We start from the raw sequence: 18,237 nt of genomic DNA on the forward strand, positions 1-18,237 counted from the left end.
GAATGAATGTAGATTGCTTTATCCTCGCGTGGCTGGAAAATGACAGTCGTTATTCCACGGGTGTACTGTTTTTATATACACCTGTGCCAGCTTACGAGTTACCATGTATGTTACTTTGGGTGATTTAGGACTGTGGCTCAGTGGTTAAGCGATTGAATTGTGAGTAAAGGGTGCCGGGTTCAATGCTCAATGCTGCTACCATTGTTGTGTATGTGTCTAGGGCAAGACACTTAACTGTATTTCCACCAATCAGTTGTCACTAATGGCTTGTCCAAATTATTACCCATACAGGGAAAAATATAATCACCAAGAAAGTTACATACAAGGTGTATGAAAACATGGATCAGTGTTGTAATGAATGTAAATGAATAAATAAGTAAGTGCCATCTATTCATACATATTTTCTATTTCAGAACTTAATTTTGCCGTTTTCTGACACTGTGACCCTCTTGCTTATTTTAGTAAAAAAAGATTTTCCAAAAAAAATATTTTTTAAAAACAGATATATATATATCTAAAAATACTAAAATTTGTGGGGAAAATTAGGGCAGGACAGTGGACAGTAACAAGAGTAATTCAGTAACCATGGATTAATTCTACCTTAGCAGCTGCAGGGTCTGTAGAGAGAAGTCTCCAGTAAATATACCCTCTGTCTCGCAAGTCAGGGTTGTCGCTGTCCTGTGATAAAAAAATATATAAAAAATATTGATATATTAGATATATTGCTGGGGTAGGCACACAATACTGTATATAGTAGGGTGGGAGAAAATGGAACACTTTGAGCACATAAAATTCAAATAGCCTGATCGTGTTTTAAACAATTAACAACGGTCTATGGGAGTCTTGAGGATATGGTTTTATAATTCTTTGAATGTTCTTTGTTTACTACAAATGGGTAGAGAAAATAGAATAAAAATGTGTCCCATCTTCCCCCACCCAACTATATACGGGTAGCTGCTACCGATAACACTGTAATCTGTAAAAAAGAAAGAAAATTTAATGTATTTACATCGAATAAGAGTTTTTGTCCAAATTACTTTAATCAAAAAAACTACAGAAGCGTATACAAATTTAATATATATATATATATATATATATATATATATATTTATTTGAAATTAGCAATTTTTTACCTGTGTAGCCAGACTAAGTACAGATTGAACAAGTTCTTGGGTTTCAGTTGGCTTCTTTAAGAAAAGTTTCACAATGGCTGTCAATAATTGGAGCTGAACCTGTATGAAAAAAAGCAATATACTATGTGTACTAATGCTATGTTAATAATAATAATAATATATTCCATATAGGTGGTTTGGGGTAATGGGCCAACCCTGGTCTAAAGCCTATGACCCATGGCATGCCACGCCGCGGGCCCTTACCCACATAGGATAGAATGGGTGAGGGGCGGCAGCAAGGCATGCATGGGTAACTGTAATTTATGCCAGAAAAAAATTACCCCAATATTAACATATTCTACACATCCTAACTGGCGAGGTCTATGTGGTAGCACCCTGGGTTTTGGGGTAATGGGCAAATCCTGGCCTAAATCCTGGACCCATGGCGTGCCACGCTACGGGACCTCGCCCACATAAAATAGAATAGAACATTTTATTCATATGGAAGATGCTACACTGTTACATGCTATGAGACCTGAGACACAGGGCGGAGTTGACCTATTAGTTATAACATACACATAAATAAAAGACAATTTGGATTTAAGAATTCTTTTTTTTTAATATGAAGTGGTAAAATCTACACAAAAAAATATTTATACACATTAGCCCAAAAATTGAAATGATTTTTTACACATCTGCCCCCCTAAAAAACTTTAACACATTTTCCAGCTATATGAAACAAGTAATCTTCAAAACGATTCTCAATATTAACCAAAAATGAAACCCCTTAATTCGTAATCATTTTACCTGTGTATTTTCATCATGGAAACCTTCCAGGAAACTTTCAAGCAACTCGTCAGCATTGTCGATTCTCTCTGCATATTCCCCCACTATCCATATCATAGATGCGCGGGCCTCTGGCTCATCAAGAGTGTCCAGGTTTTCACACAGGTTGGCGATAATGCTTTCGTATCTGGGGAAGGTAGGACATGGGTAAGTGTGAGGTTTAGGGGTAAAGTGATTGCATCTAAATTAAAGGGTACCGGGTCAAGACTCGGTGCTACCACTGTTTTGGGTTAAAATTAATACTTTTTTCCAACCCAGTGGTCACTTATTGGTTGTCCAGATTGTTAGTTATTAAAAAAAACTTGTAAGCGAAAGTGACTGAAATGAGACAACCATGTTGTAACGGACTGTCATTGCCTTTATAAAAAAAGCCCTTTTTTTGTGCATGTGTAAATTTACAAACAGAATTATAATAATTTGTACGATACATGTTGGGAAAACTACTTAAAAAAGGTGTAATTAATAATTCACACTTGTGTATTTTGCTTTTGTTTACTTACTTGTTTGGGTATTTACGGAAAATATCCTTGATCACAACAATGGCTTCTTGTACCACATAGTTGACCTTGGTTTGAATTAGATCAAGTAGGGTGCTCACACATCGCTCCGATGATTGCTGGGTATAGTAGGGTTATTAGAATGTGCATGCGGTGTATTATGTGTTTGATTATATTTATACTCTACTTTAAAATATGGGTGCCTTCCTACACCAGAGAGTGCAGAGACTCATGGTGTATCTGTACAACCCATGCTCACTGTTTGGTTATTTATACCATGGGGGTCTTCTTATACACCAGACACATAGTGAATTTAAACACCTCATTCTCACTGTCAGGTTATAACTTGCAATACTAGCGTTTTTTCTTATAAACCACACACCCATGCCATATAAAGACCTCATACTCACTGTTAAGTTAAACAATGTGAGTTTTCACATGTGGGCCTGTTCTTAAACACATGACAGAAGATACACATGGTGCATTTGTACCCCTGATGCGCTACACATGGTGTATTTGTTGTACCCCTGATTCTGTAGTGAAACAGACACACAAAGGGTTTTCCTACACAGGCTACACCTCATGCTCACTGTCGATTTATAACATGGGTGTATTCTAATACACCATACACACATGATGTATTCATACACCTCATGCTCGCTGTTAGGTTATAACATGGGTGTCTCCTAATACACACACGGAATCAGTATATGATCTTACAACTCATGCTCCCTGTCAAATAATGCAAGCAGACAAGGAAATATAATAACGATTAAGGTATTGTACCTCTGGGATACAGTTTAGAGTGCAACCCCGAGCACAGTACTATGGAAATACATTACAATATAAACAAGTATGCTCATTTACCTCAACTTTGATTGCACATCTGCCAATAGCACGAACAGATTTTCGAACAAAATCAACATCAACCTCCTGCGCATATTCCTTTAGCTCGGCAAGAACCTGAAATGAAAACAGCAATAAAAATTATGAAAAAATTTCAATATTTTTTTTGACAATTTTTTTTGAAAAATAAAAATGTTTTTAATATTTTTTTTGAAAATTTTTATATTAAATTCAAATAAATAGTTTAAATACTATCGATTAGGGTAGACCAAATTTTAAACACAGGGATATTGAGCTGTTACTGTTACTTTATGTTTTGAAATAGAAAATAATTAGTAATTAATGTAAAAAAAGGAAATAGAAAATAATTAGTTTAAAAACGAATGTCCTACAAAATTTATTTCAAAGTTTTGGTAAAATTTAAAGTATAAAATTTTTAGAATAATCTGTAAAAATTTTACGCGCAACACTGCAATGGCATCACTGTACCTGAGCAATATTAGATTGCGAAGCGAGTCGAATCATGATGTCAAGTTTTTCAAGTTTTACATAAATTGGATCGTTGTATTTCACGAAAAATACTTTCATCTCGTGTTTTAAAACTGTTGGGCTAAAATAAAATCGGAAAATTTTATAAAAAAACATTATATATATATAATATACAATTTTATAAGTAAAATAAGTTCAATAAAAAAATTTACTGTACAAAAATATTTCAGTCATACTTTTTGGTTTATTTTTACAAAACATTCATTCATTTATTTAAATACCGTTTTTGCACGATGAGATTTATATTCCTTAACGCCACATATTGTATCTCTGGTTCAGCAGATAGAAGAGTCACCAGTGGTGGAGCCAACTTCTTCAACAAGGTGCCTTGATAATCTTTGTCCGAATCCATCAGTTCGAGCAACTTCATGCAAACCTAGGTTAGGAATGACGTTTTTTATTATTATAATCTGAGTGAATAAACAAATGAATGAATTTAACTTGTTGTTTAGCATGTGTGGCTTGGGCAAGGAAAGTCGTTATAACACAGGTGTTCTGTTTCTATAATAATACATATGTTCTGTTCTGTTTTTTTTTGGTCTGTTTCATAAATAAATAAATTAATTAATTTAACTTGTTGTTTATCATGTGTGGCTTGGGCAAGGACAGTCGTTATAATACAGGTGTTCGGTTTCTATAATAACACAGGTGTTCTGTCCATAATACAGGTATTCTGTTCAGTTTTTTTGTCCTGTTTTACAGAATTCTTGCCCACTTACAAGTTGCCATGTATGTAACTTTGGATGAATTTTTTTTTCGTATTGTCTGCCAGTGCCAGCAAAGCATTCTTATTGGCACCTGAATATGCAGCCAAAAAAATTACCAAAAATTTCTACAACAACAATGGGCAGAATTGGCATATTAAAAATAACATTACAGCACATCTTTGTTAAATACTAGACACATCAATGGTACAAACCTAAATGTTGGGAAAATGTAAATAAACACTCACTTTAACAGCAGAAAGCACAACAGCAGAATTTGCATGTTGGAGGCGTGGTGTTACTCTCTCAGAAATGCTAAAAAAGTTGAAAATACATTTAGTGAATAAATAAAGAAAATGCAAACAGATAGCAATTTTATGTATGCTGTAAATTAAAGGGCTGAAAAACCATGAAAAATATGATTGGTTTTGACTACTCCCTGTAACAGTTAAGTAGGGTACAATTATAGCCACATTACCAGTATAGAACCCATATTTGTGTACCACTTAACTATACATAGGGATTCAGTAAGAAATGCTGGCATGTTACCGCAAGTAATGCAGTTTTGCACAATAAAGGTGGCTATACAGTATCCGGAATTCGTCTGTTTTGTCCGGATTTCGCTGCCGCATGCGGAACTCGGTAATGGGTTGGTATACAACTTTGCAAGCAAATTCGCATGCCGGATACTGTGTACAGCCACCTTAATACAGCGTTTACCCTACTGTTAATTGTCTATACAAACAAGCAACAATCAGGCCTAAAGTTAAACAGTATTCAACACATTAATCAATGAAGTTCAATATGTTTGACGCATTTTACATAAATGTCACCACAGATTTTTAAAAAATTTAATAATGTCACCCAAGAATTTTTTAATAATTTTACCCAAGAATTTTTTAATAATTTTACCCAAGATTTTAATCATCAATGTCAGCCCAGATTGTTTATTTTTTTAATAATATCAGCCAAGAATTTTTTTAATAATTTTACCTAAGATTTTAACAATGCCACCCCAGATTTTTTAAATTTTATTAATGTCACCCCAGGTTTTAATAATTTCACGTCGGATTTTGTTAAAAAATCTAACAAAAGTGACATCTATGATTCCCACGAACCTTTGTGCTTCTCTTGTGTCTTCTGGGTTGTAGTTAGCAAGCGCATCAAGTATAAATATCTGGCCCCACTCCGTGCATTCATTGAGAGCAGTCAACAGCTTATTGATTGTTTGTGTGTTCATGAAGTTAACCAGGTCTGCTGCCCGTGTCGAGCTCTCTCCGATTTCCGAGAGTGAAGCAACAGCGTTTGCCACGACCTGAGTTTTGTGTGGAAGAGTTAGGAATCTATAAACAAAACTATTTTCTTATCCCATTTGGCAGTTAACAAAGAACATTTAAAAAAATTATAAAACCGCATCCTTACAACTCCCATAGACCGCTGTTAATTGTTTAAAACACGATGAGAATATTTGAATATTATGTGTCTCGTCTTCCCACACCCTACTATATAAAAATAATTAATCAAAAATGAACTAGTTATTAAAAAAAAGAATAAAAAATTGTACCATTGGGTTGGAATCCGATAACAGGTCCTTCAAAGCATCAAGGAAACCTTGTTCTTCAACCATCTGATTGTTTATGTCATAAAGCTTTGCAACACAAACTGCTGCTGTCTTTCTTACATAAGGGTCTTCGTCCTATACAATATTTAAACTTTAAATTAGAAAAAAATTATGAAAGCATAAACAAAAAAAATTTTTTTTTAACAATTTATTTTAAAATTTGTGTTTGATTACTTGTGCTATTGAAAATAGATTTCTTGTGGTAAAATATTTTTTATTGTTGTGTTATCTGACCCTGCTTCATAGATATCAGACGTAAGACCATCGTTTTATATCTAAAAGATCTTTTATTTACCTGTTAGGTGTCTATACAAATAAGTAAAGCCAGAAGGATAACACTTACTCGATATTTTAAAATAGTTTTGCATAAAATATGGAAATATTTATGTAGATAATAATAAAAGAAACAAAGAAAATTTTACATAAACAAACAAAAATGTCAAATAAAAAGCTTGTTTGTGATTTATCAGGTATATCTACAATATATTAAGCAACAGAATGGTTAATTTTTGTGGCCTAGATATTTCACCTTAAGGCATTTTCTAAGTGGTTCACACAAATATTCTGTTATTTTATCAACTCTTATGCATCCCATGGTCCTAACAGCAAGTGCTCGGATCAATGGATTAGGGTCATCGCAGTCCTGTGGGTTGAAAATCAATACAATTAAAATAACAACCACTTTGCTATTACTGTTGCTATACAAACAAAGAAAAACTGTATGAAACTTCCAGTTTTACTAAGCTAAAATATTGTGATATTACTTCTTTTAATGGTCTTTCTGTCCATTTAATCATAGGCATCAAACCTGGGGTGGCAGGGTGGCAGCCACCCCCTAAAATTTTCTGTACTGCATTAATGAGTGAACAATATAAGTTATAACCGACAAGATTTGTCTGATAGGCTTGTGTGCCCAACTTTCCCCGTCTTCCTCAGTATAAAAGGTAGGCTACTCTACTTTTATTCTATGAATTTAAGTTTCACCAAATTTGGTGCGTAAAGAGAAAACTACATCCTTTCAAACTTCACTGGTTGTTATAGTGTAACAATGTTTTTAATACAAATTTTCTGCTGTTTAGAGACTTTTTTTCGCTGTTTCTTAAGTTTAGGAACTTTTTTAAAGAGCAGTTTACCAAAAATCTTCGCAAATCAATACACAAATTTCTATAAGAATTATTTCGCTATTTTCCGTAAGAGTAGAGCAATTTAAAACATATATAAATATTAGATTTTCTTTTTCACCTTCACAAATGTGTTGACAGCCATGATAGCCATATCTGGTTGACTCTTAGCATAATTCATGAGGTACAAATACACAAGCTTCTTCAATTCAAGGTTGTCCGTTTGCATGCAGTTGATAACATCAGGGAACAGAGCACTGTGAAAACATATTGGAATTTATTTTCAAACAAACTAAAACTGTAACTTTAAATATCAGCCAGTTAAAATGGTAACTATATTGGTTAGGCATATTATACTAGTTTTGCAAGAACACCAATTAATTAAACAATGAACCAAATCTGCATTCTCTCAAAAAATTTAATTTCTTACTGACGCTTGGAAATGTATGTATTTTAAATGCAAAATTTTAACAAATGCCTGCGACCTTCAAAATATGAAATACTGGTAATAATTGTCTTTAATTGATACAAATTTTCAAATTTATGAATAAGACATTCCTAAAGCCAATAAATAAACTTGTAACGAACATTTCACATTTACCTCACATCTTTTCCCACTGTCATACTGGCAATGACTTTTTTCACAGCTTCCTTCTTTTTTTCTTTTTTGTCGCTGTTTAAATCCGCCTTCAGTTCGAAGATTTCACCTTTCTTGGTCGTTGTAAAGTACCTTGAGTCACTCATGTTGAAATTCGACTTGACAAAAATAAATTTGTAATTCGAAATATATAATTTTCTGGAAAAATGAAACAAAAAATTGTAACTCGAAAAATTACTTCTGGAAAAAAGTTAAAAATCAATTTTTGTAAAATAATGAACATGCAAAAAATCAAGGTCTAAATTTTTTACATAATATGCATTAATTTACCTTTTCTAATACAGTAACGAAGAACAAATTAACTAAAAAACAAAGACAATTAGCAAATAAACACCGTAAGGGTAAAACTAAAAGTTACTTTAAAAAGTGTCAGATAACGCATGACTGTTAAAGCCGTGTTAAGAATAGTAGACTTATATAACATGCGTTTACAAAAACCATTACTTTACACGCAAATAAAAAGCAAACCTACACGCAATACCATACTTTTAAGCCTTTATTAGTTGTCAAAATGGGTTATTACAATCAAAACGTGTATTACAAACAAAATGGGCCAAAATAATCACCCACAAAGTAACATACATGGTAACTCGTAAGCTGGCACGAGGTGTATGAACACCTGTGTTATAACGACTGTCGTTTTCCAGCCACGCAAGGTTAAAGAAAGTTACATTTAATTAATTCATTCAAAATCAATCCAAACCTTAAAAACCAAAACCGGAATCTCAACAAAATTCTTTACTGAGTGATTAGTCATGTGTGACAATTTAACTCGTGACCCATGACCCTTGTTTTCGTATCGCTCGCAGTTTTTTCTTTTGCAAAGGGGAGCAGAGATAGCAGGGTGATTGCTTTTGCAAAACTTGCATTTTATATATATATGAATTCCGATTGCTGCTGCAATACGACGTACATGCTATACAAACAAAATAAGCACCTTAAAACGCTGCACAAAATTCTCGTTTATTTGTACTATACTTTACAGAAAGACAAAAAGTTCCAAAAATCGACAAAGTATATTTATATATCACAGAAAACTACATAGTTTGCAATACGATTATAAGCAAATATATAAAGATTTAAAGCGACACGATGTATGTACAAGACATTATTTTTGGACTTGGGTTTTAACATTTGCTACTAGTAACACAGAACACACTATCTTTAAACAGTAAAAAAAGCATCGCACAAACACGTTAAGGCTGCTATGACACCATTAAGTATACAAGGCAGACCTGTGCAACAACAAAGATACCCATATTAACAGAACGAACAGTGTTAGCAGATCCACCATCGCCAGCAACTGTTCTTTGTGTGGATGAATCAGTAGTTTGCATAAGTCCATGTACAGATTCTCTCACTGGCGTCTGTGCAACAGCATTTCTACTCGTTGTTGTTGGTGGTGTAGAAGGGCAGTTAAATAAGTCTTCACCGTTCGAGCAGAAGGACTTTCCTTGGCAACGTAGGGACTCACGTATGCAACTGCCATCGTCGCAATTAAAAACAGGGTGGACCGCTTCGGAACTGTGTTGAAGACAGTAAGTGAGCGGTTCATAAGAGATCTAGCTTTTAAACATTTCTTATAAAAAGGTCTTATAAAGACGACTTATAAAAACGTTTCTCAAACTTAGGACCATCCTTTAGATTAAAGTATTGTGTTAGAAATGACAGCATGAAAACATAATATCCAAATATCCTGATCGAGTTTTAAACAATTAATAACAACGATCTATAGGAGTCGTGAGAATACAGTTTTATAATTCTTTAAATATTCTTTGTTCACTACCAAATGGGATGAAAAATTATAAAAAAAGGTTTTCCAGTCTTCCCCACCCTATACTGTATATAATTTGTTAAGTACATAATCGAAATTTAGGTTCAGGACAGTTTAATGCATCTACATGGTTTATTGTTTGAAAGTTCTCACCTTTCGTTGACCTGGCATTTACGTTCAGCACTGCAGTCACCACATGCGTCATATCCGGTGCAAATTTCCGACGCCTGAATGCACTTTCCGTTGTTGCACCTGTGACAGATTTACGAAATTGCGAATTTACATAACTTGAAAGGAATTGAAAAATAGGGGTATTTCTGTAATCCGGTGGTAGCTACTATTTCCCTTTCCGGACCCGCCACAATAAAAAGGTCAATGTAGTACTGTGGGGTAAGATGGAATACCGTAAGCAGCTACAGTAAGTCCCATATTTTCCAATCGTGTTTTGAACAATAACAACCCGCTTTTAGAGACGCATGTCTATATGGTTATACAATGTTGTAAATATTCGTTGTTTACTACCAAAGGGGACGTAAATGATAATGAGGACATGTCCTATATTACCCCACTATACTGTAAACACGCACTAATCAGTAAAAGGGATTTGTATAGTAGGATAGGGGAAGATGGGACACCTTCGGCGCATAATATCCGAATATCCTAATCGTGTTTTAAACAGTTAACAACGGTCTATGGGACTCTTGAGCATATAGTTTTATAATTCTTTGAAAGTTCCTTGTTTACTACCATATTGGAGGAGAAAATAGAGTTAAAATGTGTCCCAACTCCCCCCACCCTACTATATTATATTTTAAGCTGAAGATGCAACATCGATAATGCTCCATATATAAATAATGAGATACAAAAACTACAAACTTGAAAGTGTTTCCATCGCATTCGCATTCGTCAGAGTTATCCGGGCAATCCATCACCCCGTTGCAGATTTGGTCAACACTGATTTCTATGCCATTGCTGCTACAATACGTGTAACCGCAGCCCATCTGTAATAAATACATAAAGCAGGGTGGGGGGAGATGGGACACCTTTTCATTCTATTTTCTCGTCCCATTTGTTAGTAAACAAAGAACATTCAAAGAATTATTAAGTCGTATCCCAAAGACTCCAATATACCTTTGTTAATTGTTTAAAACATGATCAGGTTATTTGGATATTATGTTCTAAAGGTGCCCCATCTTCCTCCACAGTACTATATAAAAAATATTAGAACGGTGACTTTCCGAACACCTTGTATCTGAATATTCACCAACCTCATCCGATTTGTCGGAACAGTTCACCACTTTATCGCATAGAACGTTCTTCGGTAAACAATCGCCATTAGAACATCTGAACTCGGAGTCAAGGTCGCACTTTTTCGTGTTTTCCTCACACGTTGACGCATTGATTGTACATTTTCCTAGACATAATTGAATATAACTAGCTTCGCGGGCGGGAAGATAGTATAATTATATAAAGGGTGTTCTGTTTCATATAGTATAGTAAGGTGGGGGGAGATGGGACAGCTTTCATTCTATTTTCTCTTCATATTTGGTAGTATACAAAAAATATTCAAAGAATTACAAAACCGTATCCTTACGTCTCCCATAGACGGTTGATAAGTGCTTAAAACACAGTTAGAATATTTGAATATTGTGCTAAAGGTGTCCCGTCTTTCCCCGCCCAGTTATATTTACAGAATATGTTTCTATAGGTACAAACCTGAAGTCAAACAATAAATTGTGTCGGTACATTCGCATTCGTCCGAAGCAGATACGTCACCACAATCGTCATTTCCGTTACATAAAAGTTCGGACGAAATAGTTTTGTTATTCTTGCATTTGTAAAACGACCTCATTTTCTGTGACGTCATAGTTTTGATAGCTTTGACTGCTTGTGACGTTTCACGAATCGATGACGTCATAGTGACGTAGGGTGTGGTCGTCGTCGGGACTATTTCGTCACTGTTATCCCAGCAGTCGTCCACGTCATTTCCTGTAAAAAAAAATAATAAAAAACATCAAATAATAAAAATAATTAAAAAAAGACAAAATTAACTTGGAGTCAATGACAAGGAAAAAAAATATTTAAAAAATACTCGTTTTATACACACGGTATTATTCTTGTAAATATACCGCAAAAAAAAACAACAAAAAAAACATAAATTTATATATTTAAACCATAACCATATAAGTTAAAAAAAAGGAAACCAAAATTGACAAACAAACAAAATTATATCACTTTAAAAAAACCATATCCAGTTAAAAATAATGAACCAAAGTTACAATTAAAAAAAAATAAACAAAACTATGGTCCCACCAACAAGGTAATCCCGTATACACCTTCCATTTCCACAGACGAAGGTGTTAGGGCACTCGCATTCGTCGCTTGCGTCTCCACAGTTGTCGCTGCCGTCACATTTAAAATGATTCAGTGTACACCTGAATGAATATGTATAGTAGGGTGGGGGAGGATGGGACACCTTTTCATTCTATTTTCTCGTCCTATTTAGTAGTAAACAAAGAAAATTCAAAGAATTATGAAACCGTATCTTCACGACTCCCATAGACCATTGTTAATTGTTTAAAACACAATCAGGATATTTAGATATTCTGTGCTAAAGGTGTCCCATCTTCCCCCATCCTACTATATGTTTGCTTTGTCATCGCGTGGAAAATGACGGTCGTTATAACACGGGTGTTCTGTTTTATACACCTCGTGCCCGCTTGCGAATCTGGCACGTTACTGATTGTATAGGCTGTGTAAAGTGTTAGAGGTTGGTAGTTGGGGGTTATAACATAGAATGTTAGTGTCTGGAGCAGCGTTTCTTAAACTGGGGTAAATTTACTTCTGGGCGCAAATTCCTCGTATTTAGAGGGTAAATGAGCTACCAATCAAAATCCACATCAGGACAGAAAAATTAAGCCAATTCTGGTACTTTAACAGACATTAAACAATTCGTTGCTAAAAAGCTAGCGCATTCATTGCATAAATATACCTGAGGTAATTAGCTTTTAGCGCTTTTTAATAAATGAGCACCATGTTATATATTGAGGGTAAATCTGATAAGCATCTTTGTTAAAATGGTAAGGCATACAACAAAGTTTAAGAACCACTGGTTTAGTGATGGTTATAGGGGTTAGAAGTTAAGTTTTAGTGGGTATATAATGGGGTTATATATGAATTGGTATAGTTATACGGGTTAGTGGTTAGCAAATAACATAGAGAAAGATTCTTTACTAGCACCACAAAAAAATATCGATTTTTGCCTGTTGTTGGCGCAGAAAAAGGAGTCGGAGCAATTGCATTCGTCTGACGAGTCTCCGCATCCGTCCACACCGTCACATAAACGACCCTTAAGAATAGTGTTGCCGTTATCGCAAATAAAAGTTGGGCAGTGTTGCTCATCAGAATTATCGCCACAGTTGTCGTCTCCATCACAGCGGTGGTTGTTGTGAATACATCTGTGGGGGAACACAAATAAAAACTGGCAACACGATTTTATTCACACGTATAGTACTGTGGGGGAAGATGGGACACCTTCAGCACATTATTCCTAAACACTCTCTTCGTGTTTTAAACAATTAACAACGGTCTATGGAAGTCGTAAGGTTACGGTTTTATAATTCTTTGAGTGTTCTTTGTTTACTATACCAAATAACGAGAAAATAGAATTAAAAGATGTCCCGTTTTCCCCCACCCTACTATATAAAAATTAGGACATGTTTTATACATTTAGTTATGGCAGTGTATGAATGCAGTTTTAGTTTATACTTGTTCTTGCGTGGTGGTGGTGCAACCGCAGTCATTCATTCACCTCGTGCTTGCTTAAACGAGTTACCACGTATGTCCCATTATATTTTTTGGACTTTTTTATTTTTATGTATAGCTGACAAATGAACAACCCATTAGTGACCGCTGGTCTGAAGAAATTGTCGTTTAGCGTCTTGTATTCACTTACTTTAAACTACATTACCGCACATACACCCTGTTAATATGGCTTTGGCATTAATAAAAATATCAATTGGATAATTACGCATACAGCAATGCATTCTGGAAAATCACTGTCTGTTTGTATGCTATATCGAACGGGCTTTGCTGAATAAATGAGATTTAAGAATCGCCTTTAAGGGTCTTGCCCAAGAACAAATACATACGACCACAATCCGGCGCCGTGGTATAGTGGTTAGCGCGCCTGCCTGTAACCCAGAGGTAATGGGCTCGACGCGGCTACCATTGTGAGCCTATGTATCCATGGGCAAGACACTTAACGGCAATTGCTCCAACTCAGTGGTCACTAATGGATTGTCCAAACTATCAGCCATACATAAAAATGTAAAAATAATAAAAATAATAATCACCCACAAAGTAACATACATGGTAACTCGTAAGCTGGCACGAGGTGTGAAACCCGTGTGATAACGACGGTCGTTTTCAGCCACGCGAGGTCAAGTAAGTTACGTTCATTCACAATGGTAACTGTCGTGTGCTCCGAAATCGTAAAACGTTAGAAACAACTTTTTAAATTAACATTCACTATAGTAAAATCACCTCATATTATCACATACGAATGTGAACGAGCAATTACATTCATCGCTGTTGTATCGGTCCTGGCAATCTGGTACACCATCGCATACGCGGGGACCTCTTGCCTGTATTTTGTTATGAATTTATATTTTGTTATAAAAATAAATTATAGTAGGTTGGGGTAAGATGGTCCATGTTTTCATTCTCTTTTATCGTGTAATTTGGTAGTAAATAAATAAAGTTTAATTATATACAGATATATAACGGTATCCTCACCACTTTTAATGGACGTTTTTATTTGTTAAAACTCGCACATAATATCTAATATATTCACCAATGTTGTTTTATATGATATTATAGTAGGGTAGGGGAAGATACGGCATATTTAGCGCAGAATATCCAAATATCCTGATCGTGTTTCAAACAATTAACAACGTTCTATGGCAGTCGTAAGGTTAAGGTTTCATAATTCTTTGAATGTTCTTTGGTTACTACCAAATGGGACAAGAAAACAAAATAAAAAGGTATTCCATCTCCCACACCATACTACATGCTATTTTGATGATAGAGGCCTATTCTAAATGGTCGAGATCCTACACACAATGCACACGAGAAAGATTTTACCCAGCTGAGTTACATGCATACAATAGTCGCTTTACCTCTTGCATGACTCCATCATCGGCACATCGAGCGATTTTACAATGTCCATGCGACTCGTCTTCGTCGTAGCTGTTGGGGCAATCAAACTGTCCATCGCACACAAATCTATGCAACATAACTTTTTATTTATTTTTTCAAAAACGACAGCGAAGATCAGGTATTTAAATTAGAAAGAAATTAAATGCAAAACGACATAATCACCACAAAGTAACAGGTAACTCGTATGCTGGCACGAGGTGTATGAAACAGAACACCCGTGTTTAACGACTGCCGTTTTCCTGCCACGCGAGAATAAAGCAGAATAAAGCATGCAAGATAGTTTCACGTACCTGTAACTTAAATAGTTTCCATCGCCGCAGTCAAAATATTGACAAGTTTCCTTTTCATCGCTGCCATCGCTACAGTCGGTGAAATTGTCGCATTCATAAACTTCATCAATGCATGCTAAACGGTCGTCGCACATAAAACTTGGGGTGTATGGACAAGACTCTAGTTCGACCTATAAAATATTTAGCTGTGAAAAAGTATTGTTCTTTTTATGTGTAATTTATAATAGGGTAGAGGAAGACGGTCACCTTCAGCACAAAATGTCCAAATATTCTGATCGCGTTTTAAACAATTAGCAACGCTCTATGGGAGTCGTGCGGATACGGTTTTATAATTCTTTGAATGTTCTTTGTTTACTACAAATGGAACGAGAAAGTAGAACTAAAAGGTGTCCAATCTCCCCCCACCCTAATATACATAGTTAAGATCAGACCGTTGTTAATTGTTTAAAAAACAATCAGGACATTTGGATATTATGTGCTAAAGGTATCTTTCCCCACCCTACTATATATATTTTTAGGAATACCTCATTTCCGCCAATCTCCGATTCGCCCAAACTGCCAGCATTGATTTCGGCAGGTACTGAATTTCCTCTTACGTTAGCCATTTGCATTCTGGGTCGAAGTCGGCCTTAAAAAAATAAACAAAATAATATTTAATAATTATTAAACTTATATTTATTCTCGGGTAAGCCACACAGCAATTAATAAAAATGACTCAAAATCCGGAGCTGTGGAAAAGTGGTAAGCGCGCCTGCTGCCTCTGTAATAAAGAGGGCTCGTCCCTGCTATCATTGTGGGTGCATGTGTTCTTGTGCAAGACACGACCCTTAATGGGTTGTCTAAATTATCAGCCATACATAAAAAAGGAATTAATCACCCACAAAGTAACATACTTGGTAACTCGTATACTAAGCAGACGACTGCTGTCTTTTCCTGCCACGCGTTGATAAAGCAAGTTATATTCATTCATTTAACGAGAAAAGTTAAAATCATATATCGTATACTCTGTTTTTGCACTTTCCTTTTTCCTCTGTATCTTAAATACTCATCGAGGCATACATTCATAATATGCATATAGAAATAAGTCTGTCGCGAATACCGTGGGCGCTGTCCTACTAATATCTGTATAACATTCTAATCACCATTCTCGAAGTCTCAATCTTTACCTCGCATTTAAACACAATTGTACACAGAACACCCAATAACCTGCGACACAGTTAAATAAAGCAGTAATCAACGTTAGCGTTTTACTATAATGATTACAGCTACAAAATTTCGCCGTGTTCGCTTTAAGCGGGTTTTAGATGATTAACTTTCAACGCCGCGCAGAAATTACTAATTCCAGTTCCTGTTTGTAACCAAAAGGTTCCAGATTCGAAGCTCGGTACCGCTACTACGATTATGTTCTTGGTAATTAACTATAAATGTTGCAATAAAGTATGCGCAAAACAAGAAAGATTATATTATATTAGTGTGGGACAAGATGGATACCGTTAGCGCACAATATCCCGTATTTCCTGATCGTGTTTTTAACATTTTAACAATTTGTTATGCTGGACCTAATGTTGCCAGCTATTTTTAGTCAGTCACTACATGCCTATGCTATTTTACAGCACCGGTTTAGTGAGAATATAGTTATATAACTCTGTAAATATTCTTTGTTTGCATATGGGGCGACAAAAGAGAATGAATATAGTAGGGTGGGGGTAGATGGGACACCTTTAGCACATAATGTCCAAATACCCTGATCGTGTTTTAAACAATTAACAACACTCTGTGAGAGTCTTCAAGATACGGTTTTATAATTCTTTAAATGTTCTTTATTTATATAATAAAATGAAAAGGTGTCCCATCTTTCCCCATCATGTTATATATATATATATATTGATAATGCTATACCATTACATTAGTTATGTCACCAACACAATATAAACAAACTAAAAAATATAGATATATTACCTGTAGTAACATCTCCAAGACCAAAGACAACGCAAATGAAAATAAAACATTTGCAGAAAGTTATCATTTTTATACAATGAAAAACTCTTTTTTTATCGTAACCTGTTTTAGGCGTGTTTAATTAAATAGCTTGTAGCTTTCTTTGCAACGAACTTATCATTCAATTTTTCCAAAATAAATATAGTGGGGTGAGGAAAGACCGGACACCTTTAGCACATAATATCCAAATAATCTGATCCTGTTTTAAACAATTAACAACGCTCTGTGGGAGGTGTGAGAGTACGGTTTTATAATTTTTTGATTTTTTTGTTTACCACCAATTTGGGCATGAAAATGGAGTGAAATGGTGTCCCATCTTACCCCACCTAGTATATTCTATTTCATATGAGTGAGGTCCTACGACAAGGAACATCATACATTCAAGCCAGAGTTTGCCAAATACCCTCACAGCACTCTATACTAAAAAGGATGTTTTTTATTACTTAATTTTTACAAGTAAATAATCTGTCTAGTCGCTAAAAATAGCCTTTTTATTCAAAGTCGATCGGAGCAAATTATTTCTGACTATATATATAGTAGTTATATATATAGTAGGCTGGGGAAAAATTGGTAGTAAACAAGAAATATTTTTTAAAAACACATAAATCATAAAACCGTATCTTCACAACTCCCATAGGCTGTTGTTAATAGTTTAAAACACGATCAGAATTTTTGAATTTTATGCGCTAAACGTGTCCCGTCTTCCCCCATCCTACTATATCAACTATCTGCACTCTGTGTAGTTTTTTTTTAATTTCCTAGTTTTTACAAATAAATATTCTCTTTAACCGGTAATACAGCCTTTCTTTTTCGAGTCGGTACATCATAGCATGCAATTCCTAACTATATATCTACAAATATCTACAATTTGTTACATCAGCTTTATGTGTGTATACTCTGGTCTCAAATTTCATTTCGATTCATCCGATTGAAATTCGCCCCTTTGACGCATGACGTAATATCCGGATAAAAGTTTTCAATAAGCTGACATCCTCTGTGAC

At 35.0% G+C, this 18,237-nt stretch overlaps 2 protein-coding genes across 3 annotated transcripts in view; both read right to left on the reverse strand.

Moving 5' to 3' along the window:
* Positions 1 to 8,596, reverse strand: part of LOC149728705 (AP-1 complex subunit beta-1-like) — a 41,914-nt gene extending 33,318 nt beyond the window's left edge. Inside the window, exons 1-13 of the mRNA XM_089888282.1 lie at positions 7,898 to 8,596; positions 7,418 to 7,553; positions 6,705 to 6,818; positions 6,119 to 6,250; positions 5,673 to 5,869; positions 4,803 to 4,869; positions 4,072 to 4,226; positions 3,791 to 3,911; positions 3,323 to 3,418; positions 2,459 to 2,574; positions 1,920 to 2,085; positions 1,134 to 1,232; positions 601 to 678 (exon numbers count right to left, since the gene is read on the reverse strand). Of these exons, the coding sequence (XP_089744408.1) occupies positions 601 to 678; positions 1,134 to 1,232; positions 1,920 to 2,085; positions 2,459 to 2,574; positions 3,323 to 3,418; positions 3,791 to 3,911; positions 4,072 to 4,226; positions 4,803 to 4,869; positions 5,673 to 5,869; positions 6,119 to 6,250; positions 6,705 to 6,818; positions 7,418 to 7,553; positions 7,898 to 8,040 (1,620 nt within the window). The 5' untranslated portion in view covers positions 8,041 to 8,596. The remainder of the gene's footprint in view (positions 1 to 600; positions 679 to 1,133; positions 1,233 to 1,919; positions 2,086 to 2,458; positions 2,575 to 3,322; positions 3,419 to 3,790; positions 3,912 to 4,071; positions 4,227 to 4,802; positions 4,870 to 5,672; positions 5,870 to 6,118; positions 6,251 to 6,704; positions 6,819 to 7,417; positions 7,554 to 7,897) is intronic.
* Positions 8,597 to 8,892: 296 nt separating this feature from the next.
* Positions 8,893 to 17,413, reverse strand: LOC149728710 (uncharacterized). 2 transcript variants are annotated; one of them, XM_089888285.1, is made up of 12 exons: positions 17,198 to 17,413; positions 15,763 to 15,866; positions 15,239 to 15,408; positions 14,909 to 15,014; positions 14,274 to 14,374; positions 12,992 to 13,186; positions 12,042 to 12,163; positions 11,445 to 11,717; positions 10,997 to 11,142; positions 10,605 to 10,729; positions 9,882 to 9,980; positions 8,893 to 9,478 (listed from the first exon to the last, which is right to left on the reverse strand). In XM_089888285.1, exons 1-12 carry the CDS (start codon positions 17,262 to 17,264, stop codon positions 9,160 to 9,162), a joined length of 1,827 nt encoding a protein of 608 aa, XP_089744411.1. In that variant the 5' UTR covers positions 17,265 to 17,413; the 3' UTR covers positions 8,893 to 9,159. The 2 variants fall into 2 exon arrangements, with proteins under 2 accessions (XP_089744411.1, XP_089744410.1); XM_089888284.1 differs by lacking the exon at positions 17,198 to 17,413 and adding an exon at positions 16,132 to 16,469.
* Positions 17,414 to 18,237: the final 824 nt, after the last annotated feature.

Source organism: Ciona robusta, chromosome 11, assembly GCF_009617815.1.
Source record: "Ciona robusta chromosome 11, ASM961781v2".
Taxonomy (NCBI): Eukaryota; Metazoa; Chordata; class Ascidiacea; order Phlebobranchia; family Cionidae; genus Ciona; species Ciona robusta.